Source organism: Sturnira hondurensis, unplaced genomic scaffold, assembly GCF_014824575.4.
Source record: "Sturnira hondurensis isolate 20B ecotype Veracruz unplaced genomic scaffold, ASM1482457v3 Scaffold0008908, whole genome shotgun sequence".
NCBI classification, from domain to species: domain Eukaryota; kingdom Metazoa; phylum Chordata; class Mammalia; order Chiroptera; family Phyllostomidae; genus Sturnira; species Sturnira hondurensis.
Window position 1 is genome coordinate 2,203,514 of NW_028081539.1, and position 22,967 is coordinate 2,226,480.

The 22,967-nt window shown below is 36.9% G+C and overlaps 1 protein-coding gene across 1 annotated transcript in view; it reads left to right on the plus strand.

The window, feature by feature from the left end:
* Positions 1-2,960: 2,960 nt before the first annotated feature.
* The window catches only part of KHDRBS2 (KH RNA binding domain containing, signal transduction associated 2), a 208,382-nt gene continuing 188,375 nt past the window's right edge, over positions 2,961-22,967 (plus strand). The window contains exons 1-3 of the mRNA XM_037056316.1: positions 2,961-2,972; positions 3,993-4,120; positions 9,817-10,015. Coding sequence (XP_036912211.1) covers positions 2,961-2,972; positions 3,993-4,120; positions 9,817-10,015 — 339 coding nt within the window. The remainder of the gene's footprint in view (positions 2,973-3,992; positions 4,121-9,816; positions 10,016-22,967) is intronic.

Sequence of the window (22,967 nt, forward strand, 5' to 3'; positions counted from 1 at the left end):
GCCCATTCAGGCCCTTTGCCTATGTTTTAATTGGATTGTTACTTTTTTTGGTGTTAAGTTCCAGAAGTTCTTTGTAAATTTGGGGTGTTGACTCAATATCAGATGTATCAGCAAATATGTTCTTCCATTCTGTGGGTTGCCTTTTTATTTTGTTGATGGTTTCCCTTGCTGTGCAAAACTTTTTAGTTTAATGTAGTCCGATTTGTTTATTTTTTGTTGTTGTTTTCCTTGCTAGAGAGATATATTTGATTTAAAAAATTACTATGAGCAATGTCCGAGATTTTGCTGCCTATGTTTTCTTCTAGGATATTTATGGTTTCTCATTTAACATTTAAGTCTTTGATCCATTTTTAATTTATTCTTGTGTGTGGTGAAAGAAGGTGGTCTAGTTTCACTATTCTGAACATATCTGTTTAATTATCCCAGCACCATTTATTGAATAAACTATCTTTAGCTCATTGTATGTGCTTGCTTCCTCTGTTGAACATTAATTAACTATAAAGGTATGGGTTTATTTCTGGGCTGTAGGCAGAGCAACAGAAAGAAAAAAGATCTACTTTCTTATTAGTAATAGTACACGGGATAATTATGGACTTTTTCATTTTGATGGTGGCTGGTTGGTTCACTCAGAAGTAGCAATTTATCATATTACCTGGTCCTAATAAAATAATAGATATGCTTTTTGTTTAGTTTGGTTGTTGCTTACATGTGAAAATTCAGAGGTAAGAATTGAATAATACATGACTAGTTAGAAACTATAATTTTCTACTGTATAGCTTTTCTGTCAGCCAGCTGCGTTGAGCCCATTATTATTATAACCAGGTATTTAAGAGGATAAACATAAAAGAAACATGTTAAAAACGAGAAAATAAATGCTTTGGAGTCACTTTTGCTTGACTCAGCATGGTTTTTGTACGTAAAGCTGTGTATTAGAAATCTTCACACCCTGAGTGCAGCCCCATCATGTTCTAGAAGCAGGGATGTCCACCCTTTTGGCATCTCTGGGCCACACCAGAAGAAGAAGAGTTGTCTTGGGCCACACATTAAATACACAAACGCTAACAAAATCTGATGAGCAAAAAATAAAGGTTTTAAGTGCATTTACAATTTTGTGTTGGGCCACATTCATAGGTGGCCCACAGGCTGTGGGTTGGACACCCCTGTTCTAGACTGTCACTATAACACATATAAGCAGAGCTAAACTGGCATTGTTCTCTAATTTTGTTTTTCCTTTACAGTGTGCATGCAGTACTATTTTGCCTTAGATTCAGGTGTACAACAGAGTGTTTAGACAATGATACATTTTACAAAGTAGTTCCCCCGTATTTCCAGTACCCACCAGGCACCATACATAGTGATCACAATATTGTTGACACATTCCCTAGACTGCACTTTACGTCCTCATAATTGTTTTGTAACTACCAAGTTGGACTTAATCTCTTCACCTTTTTCACCCAGTCCTCCAACTTCCTTTCTTCTGGCATCCATCAGTTTTTTTTTTCTCTGTACCTATGAATCTGTTTCAATTTTGTTTGTATATTTTGTTCATTAGATTCCACATATGAGTTCCACATTTGTATTTCCCTGGCTGACTTATTTCACTTAGTACAATACCCTCTAGGTTTATCTGTGCTGTCTCAAATGATAAGATTTCATTCTTTTTATGGCCAGGTGATATTCCATTGCATGTATCTTCACATTTTTATCCGTTCATCTATTGATGGGCACTTGGGTTGCTCCCATAGCTTGGTGATTGTAAATAACACTACAATGAACATAGGGGTACATACAATCTTTTGAATTTAATGTTCCGGGTTTTTTCAGCTATATACTTGGAAGCAGAATTGCTGGCTCATAAGGCAGTTTCATTTTTAGTTTTTTGAGTTATCTCCATACTGCTTTCCACAGTGACTGCACCAATCTGCATTCTCATCAGTAGTGCACTAAGGTTTCCTTTTCTCCACATTGTTGCCAGCACTAACTGGTTGTGGATTTACTGATGATAGCTATTCTGACAATTGTGAGGTGATATCTCATTGTCATCTTAATGGCATTTCTCTGATGATTAGTGACATTGAGCATCTTTTCATATGCTTATTTGCTGTTTGTGTGTTTTCTTTGGAGAAGTGTCTTTAAGGTCCTCTGCCCATTTTTAAATTGAATTGCTTGTTTGTTTGTTTGTTTCCATGTTAAGTTGTATGAGTTCTTTACAAATTCTGAACACTAACCCCTTTACCAGTTATTTCACTGGTAAATATCAGTGAAATAACCAAATATCCAAATATCTTCTTCTATTCAGTAGGTTGTCTTTTCGTTCTGTTGAAAATATCAGTGAAATAACCAAATATCCAAATATCTTCTTCTATTCAGTAGGTTGTCTTTTCGTTCTGTTGATGGTTTCCTTTGCTGTGCAAAAACTTTTTAGTTTAATGTAGTCCCATTTTTTTATTTCTTTCTTTTTAAACTGACATCATTTGTTGAGACAATAGATTTGATTTTTGGTCCCACAACTAATGCTCAAATATCATTTCTGTTAGTGCCCCCTTTATAAATATTTTTAGTCTGAACTCCCAGACTTCGCAACACTACAGAATCTGCTAGATTCATTTCACTTAAATTTGAGTTTACTGGAAAAAAAGATTTAATTACATTGGCTCTTTGGCAAAAATCCTTGTAGGAAATTTGGTCCTGTCCAAAAAGTCAATGGAGACAGTTGATTGATGTCAAAAGATCCGACATGTGCTGATCTATTAGCAGCCCAGGCATCCTGAGACCCATTTCTCAACCTGTTGTCCTCTGGGCACTTTACGTACAGCAGAGCTCTTCCCCAGCACTGGTGGTTACTACAAATTCCGTTCTGCAAGATCCAAACCTTAACCCCTGTTTCTAACCTCATGAGCCATTACAAGTTGGCAAACTGAGGCAAAAAGGGTTATTGTTGAAACTGCAGCCACGACACAATGATTGGACTAGTAAGAAATGGTAATACTTTTATGTATTCTGTAAACTAAAAATATAAATAAGCATTATGAGCTATTTGAACCCAGGGAGTTTTTATCGGCATGGACATATTGATACCAGATTTCAAGGGTCATTTTGTGTGGACCAGATAAATGCATAAATGTTTTGAACAGGACTAACTGTCCACTAATCAGCAAAAATAAGCCATTCCTGAATTTTGTAATGTTTGCTCAGGTGCATGTGTGTGTGTGTGTGTGTGTGTGTGTGTGTGTGTGTGATTAGTAAAAGAAAAAACAGGTAAGACTGATACTTGTTTTTTTGAAGATAGTGGACTCAGATCTATTCTTTGGTCATTAAAATTACTGATACATTTCCAGACTGATATAGGAGAGAGATAGTCCCTTTGACTTTGACTCAATCTCTGGTTATTACTGTGAAATTTGCCCTCTGCCACTGCTCTCACTCTCTGTCAGTTCAATGCGCGAACACAGAAACTTTCTTATTTTTAAACATTGCCCATCAATTTGTTTGGTTGGACTGACAGCTCTCCAGTTGTCTGAAACTGTCCCCTATTGTTTGCACTTTCTTATTATTTTAACACATGCTCAGTATCTACTTTGGGCCTGGGGATTGCCCCTTTTTATTTTAAAAACAGGAGTTATGTGATTATCATGCAGTCATTCAAGTTGTTTTTTCATTAGTTCTCTTATTAGCAATCATAACCTTGGTACATTCTAAGATATTGTTCTATATTGTTTTCTTCTTTTTTTCTGGCTAATACATCAAGTAACCTCTCAGCAAAAGTCATCTGATTTCCTGCTGAGAACTTACTTCCTTGATAAATAAAGCAATTTCAATTTCTCTACATAAAAATAGGAATTTGAAGTATATACACTTTTGCATTCTTTTAGATTTTTATATACAAGGCTCCAGAAAAATAAATGCAAAATTTCATTTCTTACTCTGTTTGTGACGTTCCAAGAACTCCCTGCCCCTTTATAACTCATCAGTCGCGTTTTTTTTCCTTCTAGGACTATAATGATGAAATCCGTCAGGAACAACTACGTGAATTATCTTACTTGAATGGCTCAGAAGACTCTGGCCGCGGCAGAGGTGTTAGAGGCAGAGGGATCAGAATAGCCCCCACAACGCCTTCAAGGTACATGGGTTTTTACTTTAAGTAAGTTAACAGACAGTGAGGATGGCAATCTTTGACTCGCTTGCTCTGTGGCATGGTCACAGCAAGGAATTAGCAATGACAACATCAGCAACAATAACCACCACCTACACACAAAACAGTGAATGCTTACATAGCACATAAGAATTTCCATGAATTAACTCATCAAATCCTCCAAACTAAGGTTAAATATTGCATATAGGTGATAAAATGAGATACAGAAAAAAATGTAAGAAATTTGCCCAATGTCACACAGATAGTTTGATCACAGAATTCACAGTTCAAGCTCTTAACCAACTGTGTAAAGGGAAAGTTATAAATTTTGTCTGTGCCTTAAGTGGCCCTTGAATTGTCAGTCTTGCCAGCTACACATAGAGATAGATGATGATAGATAGGAAGGAAGGAAGGAAGGAAGGAAGAAGGAAGGAAGGAAGGAAGGAAGGAGACTTAGATATATAAGTTGGTAATATAAATAATAGCAGTACAAAAAGCCAGAAGCATACTTCTTGCTTGGCAAATGGGAAGGATATTTAAAGTTTAGTTACACTTGACTTTGCAATGTCTTTGGTCACCCGAGATTTGTTTTGTAGTACTCTGTCATGCTTTCGACAAAAAAGCATTAGTTCGAAAACAAGTAAAGGAAAAAATACTCACAGCCTTCACACAGAGACATTGTAATTCTGTCATTCTCTCACCCCATTACAGTCGGCCTTCAAATCTCTAAAAGACATAGACCTGGAATATTATTTATATATTGCATGGAAATCAGCTGACGGGATTCTAAGATATTTGCTGATTCAATTTATTTATTAGTTACACTCAATTTATTTATTTATCAATTTATTTATTAGTTACACTCCAAATATTTTTCAACAAACACTGTCAAAATACCAGTATTTTAATATTTAAATCTTAATTGCATCAAATAGTTTTTAATTTTTAAAGATTTTATTTATTTATCTTTAGAGGGGAAGGGAAGGAGAGAGGGAGAGAAATATCAATGTATGGTTGCCTCTCATGGGTCCCCTGCTGGGAACTAGCCTGCAATCCAGGCATGTGCCCTGACTGGGTATCAAACTGTGATCCTCTAGTTTGCAGGCCTGCACTCAATCCACTGAGCTACTCCAGCCAGGGCCAAATAGTTTTTAAATTACCAGAAAATGTTAAGAATAATAAATTTCCAAATAAAATATGAAGGTAATAAGTATCTAAAGGCAAAATGTGTAGATTCTTGACATTACATTTGACTGAAGGAAACACTTCTGAAAATGTTCTGAATCTAGAGACTATTTTTGTATATTTATCTTTAAAAAATAAAAACAGAGCTATTTAGTGCTATCCAGAAACATTTATTTATTACTAAAAAATGTTACATAGCTTTTTTATGGACATACTTTTTATGGAATTGGCCTTCTATAAAACATTGCCTGGTGCTAACCTTACCATGATGGGTTATAAAATGACACAGCAGGTACCTTCAAATGATTGAATCATCTGGTTTAAATCATGAATTTCTTGCTTTTATAGTTCAAGCAAATGACAATTTATTTCTACAGAGGAGACATGTTTTTTTCCATTTTTGTATTCCTTGAAATTGAGATCACTTTTTAAAATAATGCATTAGCCTGCTCTTGAGATTATACAGTCTTTGTATTGATAGATTTTATTCTGTTGTTAATATTGTTTAGTGTAGTATTATATTTGCCATATTTTAGAAAACCATATGAGATTTTTATTTCAGTGAAATTTTGTACTAAAAATTTAACCTGTATTGATTTAATAAAGAAGAGTGTATATGGTCTATATTTTTAATTATCTTCATAAAAAAATTTGACCAAGCAAGAGCTTCTGTTTTTGTTTTTAATATCCCATGGATCTTATAGATCTGAAACTATATACATAAAGAGAAAAGAAAATTAATGTTGAAAATCAAACCTCACTTTCAATGCTATATTGACATTTTTAATGTATTAACATTAATGAAAGTAAATGGAGCAGAACTCTTTTGTCTTCTATTTCAAACCAGATAATGAAATGTATCTACAAATAAGAAATAAGGAAACAGTTTCTCAAAACAGAAGATTATATTGATCAGAAAGCCCTTGAAAACATAAGTTAATGTTAATGGTAATTTGTACATATTTATGAAATTGTGATTTTATTAAGCTATTCAGTTGCACATATTCAAAAAGAATGGTACCTAGAATATTTTTAAACTTCTATATATCATTTATTTAATTAAAGGAAATTATGTTTCAATAAACATATGTATGAAAACTAATTCTCTGACAACATATACATACTAGAGAACAAAGCATCACATGTATATTATAATAGTTTCTATTACCTAACTGAAGAATGAAGTCAATGTGACATCCCTAACACACACCGCTACTGTGTGCTAAGGGAGAGCACGCAGTGGAAAATGAAACATGAAGGGCGTACTATTTACTATAAGGAAAATTAATACTTAGAACTAATGGTGTTTATTAAATAGGGGAGTGATCATACTTGTTTCTAAAAAGACTCCTCAGCCATCCCTGAGGGTGAGAGAGACGAGACATGGAGACACTGGCTTGTGGCAGGCAAGCCAGTGGGGAGACGAGTCCGTTACTCAACAAAGAAAAGAACACCGTCTGAAGTGTAGAGATACAGAACTAGAGATTAAAATTTATAGGAATTAGGGCCTAATTAGATGCTGGAAAAGAAAGAGGGCCCAAGACAAGGATAACTCTGCGATATCTGGCCTAGTTAGAGATTGTTATATCAACTAAGGTTAGGTGAACAACCAAGTTAAATGAAGACCGTAATTATTCCTATGATTAATTCTAGCTCTTTGGAGGTGCTAGCATGATCTTTGGCAGGTGACTTGTACTTTCTTTGCCTTGGTTGTTAACCTTTAAAATAGCTTAGAAACTATTGCATGACAGACTTGTCAAGATTTTTGAATTTGATGGTGCATGTAAATAAACAGAGATTTCCAAAGTGGTCTGCACATTGGAGTCAGAAGACTTCCTGCTTCTACATACTGTGATTTTATTGGCCTAGAGTATGGTCTGGAATTTGGATTTTTCGAAGGTCTCCATGTAACTAATGTGCAGACAAGTTAAGGAACCTCTGATGTAAGGCCCATACTCCAGGATACGGCTTGTGTTAGGAAGGAAAGAGATAATAACCATAATTCCAGTTAGGGAAGTCAGGGAGCACCACGAGAGAAGGAGGATACAGGGTGGAAAATGAGGACACCCATATGTCAAGGGGCCTCAGGAGCAGAGAAGCCAGTGAAGGAGGCTGAGTAAGAAAAAGAAGAGGGAGGAAATGTGGAGATAAGCAAAGTCACAAAATCCACAGAAGGCAGTTTCTAGACAGAAGTCCACACTGCTAAGTATAACAGGGAGGCATAGCAAAATGGGCACTGTACACAAATCCAGGGGATTTTGGAATCAGTGGGCCACTGGCGAGCTCATTTAAGAGTATTTCTCACAAATGGGCAAAAGCTATGCCTAGATTACACTTTTTAATTTTATTTTTCAATTATAGTTGGCATTCAATATTATCTTGTATTAGTTTTTGGTGTATAGCATAGTGGTTAGATAATCACATACTTTACAAAGTATTTCCCCCAATATTTCCAGTACCCACCTGGTACCATACAGTTATTACAGTATTATTGACTATATCCTTTATACTGCACTTTACATCCCCATGACTATTTTGTAACTACCAATTTGTACTTTTAAATCCCTTTACCTTTTTTATTTGATTCAAGAATAAGGAGTTGAAGACTTAAATGGAGAAAAATTTCAAGAAGTGAGAAAAATGAAGGAAAGGATACTGTAGTGTGGATTCAACCAGGGACTGTGTCAAAAATAGGTGATGTAAATCTTGCATTGAATTGGAGAAGAGAGACGTGGGGTTAATATTCCAGGAAAAAAGGCACATTGAGTCACATTCAGGAGACAGGATTGCTAGGGCTGTGTCTTAAAGACACTTGATAAAGGAATTGAATGAGAAGTTAGTATGATGCAAGGATCATATGATTTTAAAACAGGAAAAATTTATTACAGATTCAGAAATCTGATTTGACCCATCAAGGGAAAAAAAACCCACCTCAGGCCCAATGAGTTATAATACCTATGATTATTTAGTGGTATACCCTGCACTTGTGAATGCAGTTTAAAGTAGGTGACATATAATTTACTAGCCACACACGGACACTTTTGAGAGTGTGAAAATGCTAAACTGAATAGGAAACTGGAGCAACAGTTGTAAATCAGAACAATTCTGGGCAAACTTAGAAATACGCTCACCCTACTTACGAGGAAACAGATAGGTGCTAGGCCCAGTGATGGTAATAATAATAATAATGGTCTTTACATCCTTTTTTATAGATGTGTCTTTATATTACCATGATAATGTAGAATACTGTATTGTGTTATCATGATAATGTAGAATATTGCCTCCTCAGCTATGTTGTGCTTGAAGCAGGCACCTGGCCTTCCGGGCCTTTTGTGTTTCTCCTTCCCGCAGTCTAGGAGAGCGTTCTCTATACATTAGACTCACAATAAGTTCTCTGATAATTTCTCTATTCATCAACTCTGTAATCTATTTAAAACTTTTAAAAGCTTTACCAGCATTCTTGCTGTTCACTCGTAAAAGCTCATTTTCTGCAAGCAAGAAAGAGCCAGCTGACTGCTATGAATAGCAGAAAGCATAACCTACATTCCCGTCTGTGGGTGCAGCCAAACAGTGTGATTGTTGACATCCCAATGATCATTATTTTTCCCAAAGCTTTAGTGTTGCTGCTGAAAGCAGTGCTTTCTAGAGGCCAGCCTTTCAGGCATAATAAAAAGTGAAATAACCACGCTTCTGCCCAAAGACTTCAGACAAACACTCAACCTCTCTGAAGGCCTCGGAATGCCATAAAAGTTGCCTACATCCATTTGATCTCAGGCTTTTAGCACAAGTTACTTTTATGTCAAGCACTGTAGTACAGAGTATTTAGTGTTTTTTTTGTTTTTTTTTTTTTTGCAGAGTCCTAATGTATTTCACTAACAACATAGTTGCCAGAGGAAAATAAATTATAACGGGTTCTACCCGTTCAGGGGATTACATGGATGATAATAAATCAGTGACAATGAGTTGTGGTTTTAAGTGACCTCAAGCTTAAGCTACTATAATACACAGAATGATATCACCATGGTCAGAGTTTCACATTTTATTAAGCGTTAACGTGCAGGCAGATTTTTTGGTTGTTGATGACAGCATTGCACATCACTGTCAATAACTTTCAGTGTGGAGGAGACATTTGCATTTAGCGGCTCAGTTTCAGAGGTGGTCCAGCAAGTCGTTTATCAGACAATGCTCTCAAGTGGGTCTTCTTGGTAACTTTAGAATAAAATGAGAATGGGTTGGTTTTATAGTTTTATAAAAGAAAATATTCAAGCATTTTACCTGCTTCTCATAACTTAGTCATAACCAGCATTTACAAAATTTATTTTACTGTGGAGGTCAAAGTACTTGACATTCTAAGGAATCACAATTACACACACACACACAACCACAGCAGTTAATTGGGTGGCTTCGTATTGTACAGAGGCTGTAAGATGAGAGTTTTGTCTCTTTCAGCCCCTTTCTCTCACCGCTTGTTCCTCATCTGTGTGTCCTGTTTTTCCTAGGGGTCGTGGGGGTGCCATTCCTCCTCCCCCGCCACCTGGACGAGGTGTTCTCACTCCTCGAGGGACCACTGTGACCCGTGGAGCTCTCCCAGTGCCCCCTGTAGCAAGAGGCGTCCCTACCCCACGAGCCCGGGGGGCACCAGCCATGCCAGGATACAGGGCACCCCCTCCTCCAGCCCATGAGGCTTATGAAGAATATGTAAGTACCCTTGGCCAATCGGTTGTTAGAAAGAGTTAAATTAATTGTGTAACAAGCTAAGCCTCGGAAACATTGATATACCACGAATATGGTTGACGGTGTTTGTTGCAGAAAACAAATGTCATTTGCAACAGAATTTAAAGAGTACTTTTAAACATTCGCATTTTGAGGAAAGCTTTCATTTTACAGGGCCTGTGACTGTTGTTGGTACCAGTTAAGTAGCTTGCATTTTAAGAATCAAACTTTCCTGAGGTTTTCTTGTCTTTAGAAGACTCAGTCAATTTCAAACTGGAAATAATTGTGAACATAATGTGAATCATATATTCAGAAGCTTCTTCTGAGATTTGATAAAGGTTAGCATAAATCTTACCCAGAAATATTTGGCAAATATAATGTGATTATATTATAAACTTTGATAGTAATGTATAACCGTGTAACTGGTCTTTTATTTAAATATCCATACTTTCTCTTTCACTCTATGAGAGATATGGGATTGGTAGATGTACAGACTTCAAAAAATGTGGGATGAGCAGAAGAAACACAGTGTCTGTAACCAGCCCCCTACCCCCCTCCATCCGGTCTGTAGCTCAGTGCACACTTGGACCTTTCATCTAGGTTGTTTGTATTCCAGAGGTCACTTGTCTTCTCATCCCTGTGTCCATTTCCCTGACTCATCTGTGAAAACTGTACAAAGAGCCAGTTCCCCATTTACTCTTAGGACCACCATGTGTCCACAGTCAATGTTAAAATTGAATTAATTTAAGCCAGATCATCCCATGAAACAGATTCATTTTGCCATCAGCTTTTCAGTGTACTCGTCTCCTAATCCAGGTATTTGTTCTGTCTAAACACCCATGGACTGCTGGCCTTTTAAGTGTTCTCTGTGAATGATTACTTACTAAGTATAAACTCTTCAAGGATAGTTCTTGTCACCTGCTGGGCACTTGAAGCATAGACATTTTCTATGGACTGGTTAATAACCAAGTAAAACTTAACCCTACGATAAGAGAACGTGGTTGCCACATGTCACTGAGAATACGTTAAAGCTTAGAGTATATTAGTCTCTAGGAATAATGTTGCTGCTTAAATAAGAAACATTGATTATTATCTGCAACAGTGAAAAAATATATTATTAGAAATCCAACTACTGGAAAGGGGAAATGTGTTCATCTAAAGTATCTTTTCTATGATAACAGATCTCAGTATTTAAAATTTTAGACAATCTGGAAATTCTGAGATTGAAGCAGAAAGCATATTCTCCCTTGTAAATAAGCCTACAGGCCAGAAAACACAGAACTTACTCTGGGTTCTGCCCTCTCCTCCCTAAGATGTAGTATATAAGAAATAAGTACCTGTTAAATGAATGAATTAAAAGTCCACAACAGGAGTGATGGGACCATTTTTAATCTCTGAGGAATCCTAGACCTCAGCGAACCTCTGAGGATTACTGTACCATCCTTATGTACATTGCCACTGTGGTATTTTTATCTTCCAAATAGAGGCTTAAACAGTTAGATTTTTATTTCAAAAAATTAGAAAAGAGAAAAGCTGTTTGGGAAATAGTGGTCAACACTATTATTAATCAAATACTTTGCAGGGCATATAGAGGGCACCATGAAAGAGAGTAAGATTGGCAAAACACTGTAGCCTTTCACATGCATTTCAATTATACTGAATAAATCACTGGAGAAAAAGGCAAATAAGAGTGAGCTATGAAAGCATAAAGAGCTCATAGAAACATAGATGGAAAAGGCTATATTTTGAGAGGAGAAATCTAGGAGAAGGGTAGTTGTTAAAGTAAGTTAAAGAAAAATATGTAAAGTCACGTCGTCGGAATTTTTGTACTTAGGTTTTAAAATATCTAACCTCACCCTGGCTGGTGTAGCTCAGTGGATTGCGCGCGGGCCTGAGAACCACACGATCGCGGTTCCATTCCCAGTCAGGGCACATGCCTGGGTTGCAGGCCAGTTCCCAGCAGGGGACTCACAAGAGACAACCATACATTGATATTTCTCTCCTTCCCCTCCTCTCTAGAGATAAATAAATAAAATTTAAAAAAAAAGAAACACGTAAAGGAAACAATTCTACTGAACCATAATTATCAAAATATTTTTAAAAATAATAAAATAAAATATCTAATCTCTTTTATTCGTTCACACAATCATTTCTGAGCCTGTCTTATTTCAGGCACTGTTCTGAAGGTCCTGGAGATGTAGTTGTGAACAAAGACCAAATATCTGCTTTCATGAAGCTTACATTTTAGTGGAAGGAGAAGGAAAACAAACATATATTAAAAATGAATACAGGGATGTGTGTGGAGAGAAGAGCTCCGGAGAGAGGTGGAGGGAGGCAGTCAGGGAGGGCCTGTCTGATGGGGAGACTTCAGCGAACGCTTAACGATGTGAGGGTCTAGGCCAAGGGGCTGCCTCTATGAAGAGCATCCCCGGTAAAGTAGACAGCAAATATAAATGCCCTGAAGCAGAACCTGCTCGGAATACTTGGGGATCAACAAGGAGAGCATTAAAGCTGGAGTCGATGTGTGAGGGGCAGGAAGTAGACAAGGTCAAGGGATAGACGGGCCAGTCCCTGTTCCTTTTGGAAAAAATTGGGGCAAGAAAGTGAGGTAATTAGGTTTATGTTTTTAAAGGTTTATTCTACCTGCATTGTGGAGAACAGGAATAATATGGGTGGGGACTGGGCATGAGAGCAGAAACAGGGAGACTGGTGAGCAACCCATTGCAAGGTCTCCCACTGACAACATGATGGCTCAGGGGTGGGGGCGACGAGAGGAAGTTAGATTCTGAGTGGACTGTGTAAATGCTCTGCTAGGGTTTGATGATGGAATATAAGTAGGATGTGTGAGAAGAGAAAGGAGTGAGGATAATTTTGTGAAGTTTTTGTGAAGTAAAGGTTAACAGAATCTTGGACTACATAACTGGGTTAATCAGAGGTGTCATTTTTTGAAATGAGAAGTACCAGAGGGGAACTGGGAAGTTTAGTGAGCTCCGGTTGAAGGTGTTCAGCCTTCAGGAAATTCTGTTATTTTGCTGGGGAGAGTGAACTTGACTTTGGAAACAGACAGCAGCATCCTGATTTGTATTCCAGCTGTGTCAGTTGCCGTGCAATTAAGTTATAAACCCTCTGAGGCTTGTATCTCCCTTCTGTACAATGGGGCTAATCATTTCATCTCATAAGACTGTATTGATATTAGAAATAATATAATATGTATATTATATGTAAAATAATATTAGAAACGATATCCATAGCACTTAGAAGTATGAATAACTACCTAGAACATTATAGACATTCATAATAAAAATAACTATTATTTAAAATTTTATCATGTAAAATAGTCTTTAATTTTTGCCTGGGATAAACTATGGACCCATTAAAGTCATGTTTACTTACCTTTGTGTATATTAATTGGGCATCATTGATTGCAAATAGCACAGCAATTTTATCTTCTTTAGTAATAAACAAATAAGTTAACAAATTAACAAACACACCTGGGGAGGCTGTCATAGCAATACAAGCTTGTGCATGAAGATCAGCAATAGGAATCCCATTAGGCCTAAAGAAAGCTCTGGACAGAGTAACTGGAAAACTATGAAGAATCTCTCCCCATATTTCATCTCTGTTTTCTCTGCCTATATGTTTCTCTTCTGTTTCACCTACAATCTAGATGTTTGGACTCCTCTGATCCACATGGTTCAGCACATGGTGAAACATGCCCACGCCAGGGCTGCCAGGTCTCGTCACCTACAGATGCTGACAGGCTGGCTGCCTCTCAGTCCTGCTCCAGACCCTCAGGTGGAAGGGTCCTATTCACTTGGGCTTGTCAGGTCTAACACTGGGTGAGTCAGCTATGATAATAGGATGAGAGTTTCTGGAAATTTGGTCTGAGATCTACCACTCACCTTCCAGCAGTGGAAGTGGTAGGCCAAGTTCACAAACTGGAGCGTGGTTATTGAGGACCTAATCCCAAGCCTGACATGAGAAGACACTGGTTCTCAGAGGAGAACATATTATGAATTTGGCAGATATCCCCAAATAAATCTATGATAACATATTGTTTATAACAGGAAAATGTAATTTTTTAAATTCATTTTTGCCATATTTTTAAAAACCTTTCATGTGCTGTATTTTAATTCTTTCTATATAAACCCTTCAATGAGTGTGGGCAAAGTTTGATGCATGGCTGGTAAGCTGCTTACAACAATCTTTGGCGTCTCAGTACCAAGCCCCGAATAACAATCAAGAGCCTGTACTCTACTCTAATTTTGACTATTGATTTCTCTGTAAGGGGTAAGAAAACCAGAGTTTAAGTGTCTCAGTAACAAAATAATAGCACCATGCTGAGTTGATGGTGAAATCTCAAGGAGTTCTTAACTTTCAGATAAAATTTCTTAGAAAAGGTTCCCACTATTATAAATGACACTACAAGCTAATTCATTCTTCAGACTTTTCTTTCTCCCCTGCTGAGTCTCAACATTAAGTTTCTGACCACACAGGCGGTGTGTAGGTGATGAAATCCACTCCTTGCAGCTTGCCTGACAAGAAACGGCTTACTGTAAATGAGACTGCTGTTTAAAGCCATTATTAGTGTTAGCTGAGTCTCAAAAAAAAAAAACAAAAAAAACCCACACACATGACTTGTGGTTTGTTACCCATCCTAATCCAGGTTTTAAATATTTTTAAAGCTTCTTTTAATTATTAACCTTCTGCGAGGAAGAAGGCATTTACATTTTACAGATCTGTCATCAGTGGCAGAAGTAGATTTAGGGAATTGAAAAGTACATTTTAAAAAACATCCACACAACAAAATATTAAGCTGATTAGCTCTACAATGGGTAATATTTTCAAACAGGGTAAACTAAAACTTAAATTTCTGAATATCTACTAGGTTCCAGTCACTATACGTTAATTCACTTAGCTTCAAAAAAACCTGAGCAACTAGTTATTAATGAACTATTTTAGTAGATGAGGAAACTGAAGTTTGGAATTAAAACTTGCATCTAATTTCCTTTCTCCCAAGCCCCTGTATCTTTGTCCCATTAAAATATTATCTACATGTTATTTGTTTCACAGAGAACTGACACACACAGATCACTTGTCCTGCATGTCCTCCATCAAGACCATTGGTCAGTGTGTAAATCCCCTTGGTGATATTTAGGACATCTCCTGGCCCCCATACGATTACCTCCAACTGTGGAGAGCTCAGTACCTCCAGAAACCAAGCTCTGGAAATGTAAAAACTGTGGTTAAAGAAACACTGTCTCTGCTCTCAAAAGCACGCCATCTGGTGGGAGAGACTAAGATTAGTCTAACGATTAACTTGTAAGTAGTTGCTATATAGGGGAGGGCTCTTATCTTTAGCCTCTATTAGAAGTAATTTTTGTTATCTCCTCCCATTTACAAGATTAAACATCCTAAAGGCATAAAGTGTTTCTTAAATTTATTTTATCTCTGCAGTTCTAAGTGGCTTGATAATAGCAATTGAATTGAACCTACTTATGATATTGCAAGGAAGACATTTATGTGTATATATATATATTTATATATTCACACTCACAAATTATAAAAATATTTAATGAATGAAAGTACAACATAACATATATTATGTGCCAAAGAGAGACTACAGGGTGGGGCAAAATTAGGTTTACATTTGTTTCTATGGAAAATAATACAATAATTAATGAATAATAATAGAATAAACTCTGTATTTCACATACTCACAGATATAAACCTATTTTTGCTCCACACTGTATGTCATCTCCTAAAGGGAATTATCACTGTGGCCATGGTGTTTTTAAAAACTTGTAAGAGGGAAAGGAAAACAAAAACAGCAGACCAAGATGAATTAAGTATAACTTTGAGAAGTAGAGAGAAGACGGAAGAAGCTTCATGCAAAGAAGAAGAAGGAGAAGGGGAAAGGCAAGAAAATGGAACCTTCAAAGCAAATCTAAAGAATCTAGGAGGACTCTTTGGAGAAACAGAGTTCATTTAAGATAGCAGGAGAAATACTGTGGAGTTACAGATGACCTCAAATACTGGCATTCTAAGTTCACGATTGCAATAAAAGGCCAACTGGAGGTTATATTGCAGAGGATAATAAACTAAGGTTTTAGGGAATTTTATAGTACTGAGTTGTTTGAGTGAGTTAGGGGACTGAGTGAAAAAAGGAGAGATCTATGAAATGAGCAAGAGTGAGGTTTACTGCTCTGAGCCCTAGGAATGCATTGAGAGTGTCCAGACAAAAGATAACACTGATTATGGAAACAATAGGGTTTGATGATGAGTGAATGTGGGAGGAAAACGAAAACCAGTCAAGGCTTATTCAAAGGTGTTAGTATACGGGAGGGGGTGAGAGTGCCAAGAAAGAAGGGAGGGCTGTGGTGGGAAGGGGTGGGCAGGAAAGGATTGACCTTGAAGCCAAAAAATCTCCTTTTGAAGGCCCTGGGAGTGTGCTTATCAGCATGCTCTCTGGATCAAGTCTCCTGTTGCAGAAGTGAGGGGTTTTACCTGACTGCATTGGAGATCGGTTTCCCCTCTCACACTTCCGGTGGGATCAGGTGCTGTTAGAGTGAGCATGGCGGTCTGTGAGGTTGTGCTTAACTGAAGTTGATGTTGAAGACTCATTTGTGTGCATTTAGTGGAATATCTTTATGTGTACAAATTAGGTATTGCTAACACTCTGTTGTAGAAATGATTCCGGGGATATTCTTCCCAGTATCATTGGGTCCAGGTCAGACTGCTATTCGATTGTTAACTACGGCATTGTTTCAGGAACTGTGCGTTCAGTGATGAAGAAACATTTTGAATTGCACCAAGCCACATCTGTTCTGTGCAAAACTCTCCCATAGCATCCAGCTCAGCTGTGAAAAAAAAACTTAATAGAAGTTTGCCTGACTTTGACAATAATCCAATAGTCTATAACATAACAAGTAATAAGTTGTGAAACTAAAAATGTTCAAAACTATAAAAAAATAACAAACTTTTTCTATCAACTGTGCTAGAGGAAAAAAACCCTTGAATTTTCAGTCTTTATTATAGAAAATATTATGATTTTAGAAGGTGATCAAAAATAATGGTTCTGTAGTATGGAAAAATACATACAAGTATATCAAGTAGTTAGTTGATAAAAATACTAAATATTTTCTGGATTTTTTGAAGTTTATAGAATTTTCAGCTTTTTAAATTTTGAAATTAGCTGAGATTACCTTACTCATTCTAAATAAGTATTTACTTTCACGCTTAATATGTATTTATAATTTTGTAAACTTTAAAAAATATTTTATTTATTTATTTTTAGAGAGAGAGGGGGAGGGAGGGAGAAAGAGAAAGAGAGAAGCATCAATATGTGGTTGCCTTTCATGTGGCCCCCAATGGGGACCTGGCCTGCAACCCAGGCATGTGCCCTGACTGGGAATTGAACCAACCACCCTTTGGTTCACAGCCCGTGCTCAATCCACTGAGCTATACCAGCCAGGGCGTAAACTTTTTTTAAAAAAAATGCATGATGATATAAACTTCAAGCCCCACAAACTCTGGATTTGCCTCCGTAGAGAAAACAATGGCAGCACTTCTGGGGAAGTGTCTGTGGAAAGCTGCAAGAGTGAGGTGGGTTTAGAGGAAATATCGACTATGTAACCGTAATTTCTTTGTAGTACTACAAGCCTGTCCTGTTGTGCTTTGCTATAACCACATAGGCACCATTAATAGGTACAAGATAGGTAGAAGTTGATTCTGCCTTTTCAGTAAAGGTTGGCTGGAATAATTAAATGTGCAGGTAAAGGCACACACTCCATACAAGTGTCCATCAGAACACCACTCTCTATGAACATAAACTGGCACCAGCAATATTTGCTTCAATACTTTCTCTTTAATTATATGCTAGTGCAACATAAAAAAAAAAAAAAAAAACTCCCTCGGGTACACAAAATAGTTCCTAGTTTTCAAAGACATAGATCCAATTTATTTTTAAATGACCTCATATTTTGTCCAATGATTAATACTCAGATATTGAAGAGCTGCGTGGAGCACAACAAAGCAAGAAGAGATGTGAGGTCAATGCTACATAAGCGACTGTGGCCAAATGTAATCAATCATGTTAACCTAATTTATAAAATTCACTTTGACAAAGTTTTGAGGGGTTTTTTTTCCTCATCAGTCTTAGCTAAGCCCATTGGCATTCCAGCCCATCTCATCATATAATTCAGACTCAGAGGCATCCTTCCAGTAACAATGAGAACGCCAGGAAAGTCACTGGTAAATCAATAGTCCTTAAAATTCCATAAATGAGTTCAGGCTTCCAACTTTCAATTTCATGTGTACAGAACATTTTTTTTTGACAGGAGAGGGAAATAAGTATTCAATGATAATTGAAATCAATTCTTGTGCCATTTTTGTGGAAGGAAAGATTATGAGCCTGATTTGTAATGCGTTTTGAGGGGAGCCACATGGGGTGGTTTTCTGTGTAATAGCCAAGAGGTTCACCCAGCAAAGGGAGATTTCTATTACAGTTTCTAGATTGAATATTTGTATTCCATTAAACATTCTTGTTTGAGTTTCATGCTCTACTCTTCTCTAAGGGGAGAGTAATTTACCAGAATGTATCCTAGGGTTTTGTGTTTTGAAATGTAACTAATATTTAAAATAACAAAAACATATGAGGTTAACAAAATATTTTTTAAAGGACAGAATGGGCATAATACTACTGTGGTCCAAATCTCTATAGAAAGTTTGTGATGTAAATGCTATTAAAATATTAAATTATCTCCCTCCAAATATGAGATATTATCTTTTAAAATTGTGCGCATTTTCTCCTGAAGTTTAGCCAAACCATCCTTCTTCTAGCATTACGTCTTTGATGTTTAAGTCATTTTAGAACAGATGCAGATTCTTTTATTGGCCACAGCATTTGGGATTGTAGCCAACCCTGTATCTTATAATTGCCGTGATGACTAATGTCTTTTGTAACACATACAGGATGAAAATAGGTTTCCCCTCTGTACCTTTATGGAGATGACTGTTAGCTGATGGAACATATTATATCATGGAGTATTTTAGAGTTTCTTCCAGGAGCTGCTGGGGGAAAATGCTATGATGTGTCTGCATCATCTGCTACAGAGACGTGGGGAGGAGCGCGGTGGCAAAAACACCAAAAATCGCCGCCTCGGCCTTTGAGAACTCTACTATTCCTTCTTTTGAACATTATAAGTATATTTTAGGCTTTACTATTTTCTCTAAATGATTCATACACATGGCCAACGGATTAGTGATGAAAGTGCATTGAGTCCTTATTTTTACAGGAATGTTCTTAAAATGCTTTGGTGGGTACTTATGAATAATTTTTACATCATTTTTGCTTCTGGGTTGACCATGATTTTAATGAATGTATGCCCACTAAAAAATTAAGATCCTGTACAATGTCACAAATCACACCCAGGAATCCTAAAATTTATTTTTTTCTTTTGCTTTTTGAAAAGCATTGTTCTACATGTTTTACCACCACCACCCTTACCTTTTATGGCAAAGGAAACTTAAATACAACTTGTCTAGCCAGTTCGATTGTCAGTGGCTTTTGCAGGTAGTTAAATAGGAATGGTTAAATAAGATTGAGTCCTTGTCTAGGTTTTGGCCCTATTCCATTATGGATTCCTTATTCATTGGAAAATAGTGGCTGCTAAATCTTTTCATCAGTGGCACACCTTTTTGATTTGTGTGTGTGTGTGTGTGTGTGTGTGTGTGTGTGATATCTCATGAGCTAAAGGCTTTACTGGGGAGTCACAATTACAAATGTTCTCTGCAATAACTTTTCATTATCTCAATATTTGAATTAAGACAGTTTCTCCTCCTAATTGAGATTGGAAAGCTGTACTTTCCCTTTATACGAAATCATTTTACGTATGAATTTGGCAGAGGAGGGACATAGGAAGGACCCTCATTTGACCCTTCTGCCTTGTATATCTCAGAAGCAAAATGGAAAATATACCAATAATGGACTTTTAATTTCTGCACGTTCCTTCATGTATTTACATTAAGTTTTCTGCAGAACCTCTGACATGCAAACATCCATGCGAAGTGAGTTGATCTCTATTCTACACAGTGATGGATGCGTACAGAGCCAGAGGCCTGCAAATGCAACTTGTGTGAGCGCTGGAGAGGAGGGTTAGGATGCTGGAGGAGGGACTGATTTGTTTTTTCAGTTAGTTACTTATATTGCAAGAAAAAAAATTTTTCTTACACTGAGAACAAATTTAAAACAACAGACGCACATGATATGAATCATGGGGATTGTATACCGTAGTGAGAGATTTTGCTTTTACTATTCTTGCTGTTCTTCCTTGGAGCTGCAGTACTAGCTGTAACTACTTGAAAATAAAAGCCCATGCCCTTTGCTATAATTTCAGCCCATGTTGTAATTTCTGCTGGTCACTGATATTGCAAAATTTTTATTAAATAATATATCTGGAATTTGCCTTTGCAGAATAATAAATAGCCAGCCACAATAGTAACTGGTATGTGTACCCCCCCCCCCCCAATCTATTCAGCTGGTCTGCACAAGAACAAAGAGCCAGTTACTGTCCATTTTTTGTGATTCGACCTCAGATCTGGTCAGTTGGGGCCTGAGCCATTCTGGCTGTTAAATGCTGTACCACTTCCATACTGGAGAAATCCTAGTAGAAATACAGGCTAACAGATTTTCACAAATAGACAAATTAAATCATCTAAGCTTAGAGGTTAGGAAGATTCCTCAGCCAAGCCATTGGGCAATTGTCCAAGACAGATGGTCTCACTACACCAAAACTTCTTTTGGTCAGTTACAGCTGATGGCACTCTGACTTCAGAATTCCCAGTAGTCTGCCCATCAGGCTGAAATTCATCACAGTCTCTTTTCTGGTTTCCCGATGTGTCCCGCATCTGTACAGGGAGTTGAATGTAATCTAGCTGTGCCCCCTCATTTACGTAGAGTCTCCTGAATGTAAAAGACCATCTTTCACTCTTCGAGGTTGTGAGGGACTTACTCAATCCACTACTTCATTTTAAAGTTAAAGAAATTAAGGTTCAGAAAATGATGACTGAGCCAAAGTTATACACTTTGTAATGCCACTTGCTGGTTCCCTGATTTTCCCTGCAATGTTTTTACGGTGAATGTTAAAAGGCAAAGGGAGGGTGGGTAGGGAGCACAAATGCACAAATGCACAAATATACTCACGAGCGTGTCTTCCAGGTAACTAGGCTAATTGTCTGGCACCCATATGGAGCTGAGTTTCAAGCTTTTCTAAAGCTTGAAAAGCTACAAGGAGTAGATGAAAAGAATGATGTGTGAAATGTTTGAGCCCTCACCCCCAGCAGGTTTTCGGGAGCCAAATTTCTCTTGTTGTGATGTATTCTCTTATGAGACTCCTGAATACCTTGTAAAAGATACACACACACTCACCTTCATTATTTATTTAGTTACGGACACTCTCAAAGAAACAAGTGATTACCAAAAGCAAAATACAAACAGTAGTAATGTAGCAAGCGTAGCCTGGAGGTAGGAAAATGTTTCAAGGGCTCTTATTGGGGATTTAGTAGGTAAGAGTATTCACTCGTTAAGCAAGAACTGACACCTCGTATGTTTGAATCCAGAATTTCAGCAAATGTCTCCTGTGATGTATATTCCAAATGTAAGTCAAAGCATTTCAAGCAACACATTATATATAGAGCAGAATTATACATGTAAGTATCTAAATACGATAACACAAAAATATATTTTATTTCATGTGTAATCTTGTTTAAGCTTCTCTTAAAATTTAGACAACAGGAAGTGATAGTTTTTATATCTAACTTAGGCAGCAACTATCATCCAAAATAAATCCACCAAATCCCCCTTCTCCCAGGAAACAATCTCCATGAAAATTTCTTCCCAAACTAACAAGTTTCCTCCAGCTATGTTCCCCCTTTTTCTCTTTTAAGCTTTTTACAAGGCTATCATAACACCCCATTTTCAGCTCTCATCTCCAGAACTTTTTAAAATTTGACTCTTCTATTGACCTCTTTGTTTGAGCATTTCCAATTATTTGTGGACCTTTTATTTATTCAAACAGTTTTTCTCTTCTCACTCCCACACATCTAAACCCAGCAGTAATGTCTCCTGTGTTAGGGTTCCTCCTGCGGTGTCTATTTCTGTTTAGTTGAAGCTCAAGGCTCTAAAAGTCATCTTCAGGTTCTTTCTTTGCTTTGTTTCAAATGCTAAAGTCGCATTAGTTTCCCTAGAATTATAAATCTCTCCCTGTTGCCCAAAGGATAAAATTCCAACTTCTTAATTTTATATACTGAATATTTTGAGAAGATGAAGATAAGTACTTTGGTTTTATCAGCTTACTTACAGTTAATTGTGTTTCATTTTCAAATGAGATTTGACCAAGAATAAAAGGAAAGTAAATGAACAAGCAAGAGGAAAAAAATCTTAAATCTATATAACCAATATAGTTACCAGCAACTTTTTAATTCTTAATATATTAAAATCAACTGTGCTATTTGATTCACTTCAACTTAACATTTCTTTGAATGCCCATTCTATATTATACCGATTCCCATGGGAAGAGGCAATGAGAAATAAAAAAGGTCGTCGCCTTTAATAGATATATATTGTGTGTTAGGGATCTAACATATGCAATATAACAATGATAAAGGGTAAGAAGCATAATCCTTCTTTAGGTATATTGAGGAAAAAATATACCTAAATCTTTCAGTCACCTGTCTGATAGCAGAGCTAGACAGATCTGTCTTCAAAATTAACAGCTTGTTAGATATAAAGATGTAAAAGGAGAAGTTTCTGGCTTTAAAAGGGCAGTGGGCAACACACCTAGACAACAGACAAGACTCACCAAGTTCAGTACAAAGTATAATTTGTGAGTGTGGACTGGAGACTTCTTTGTTAGGTACATGCTGTTTTGCTGACTTA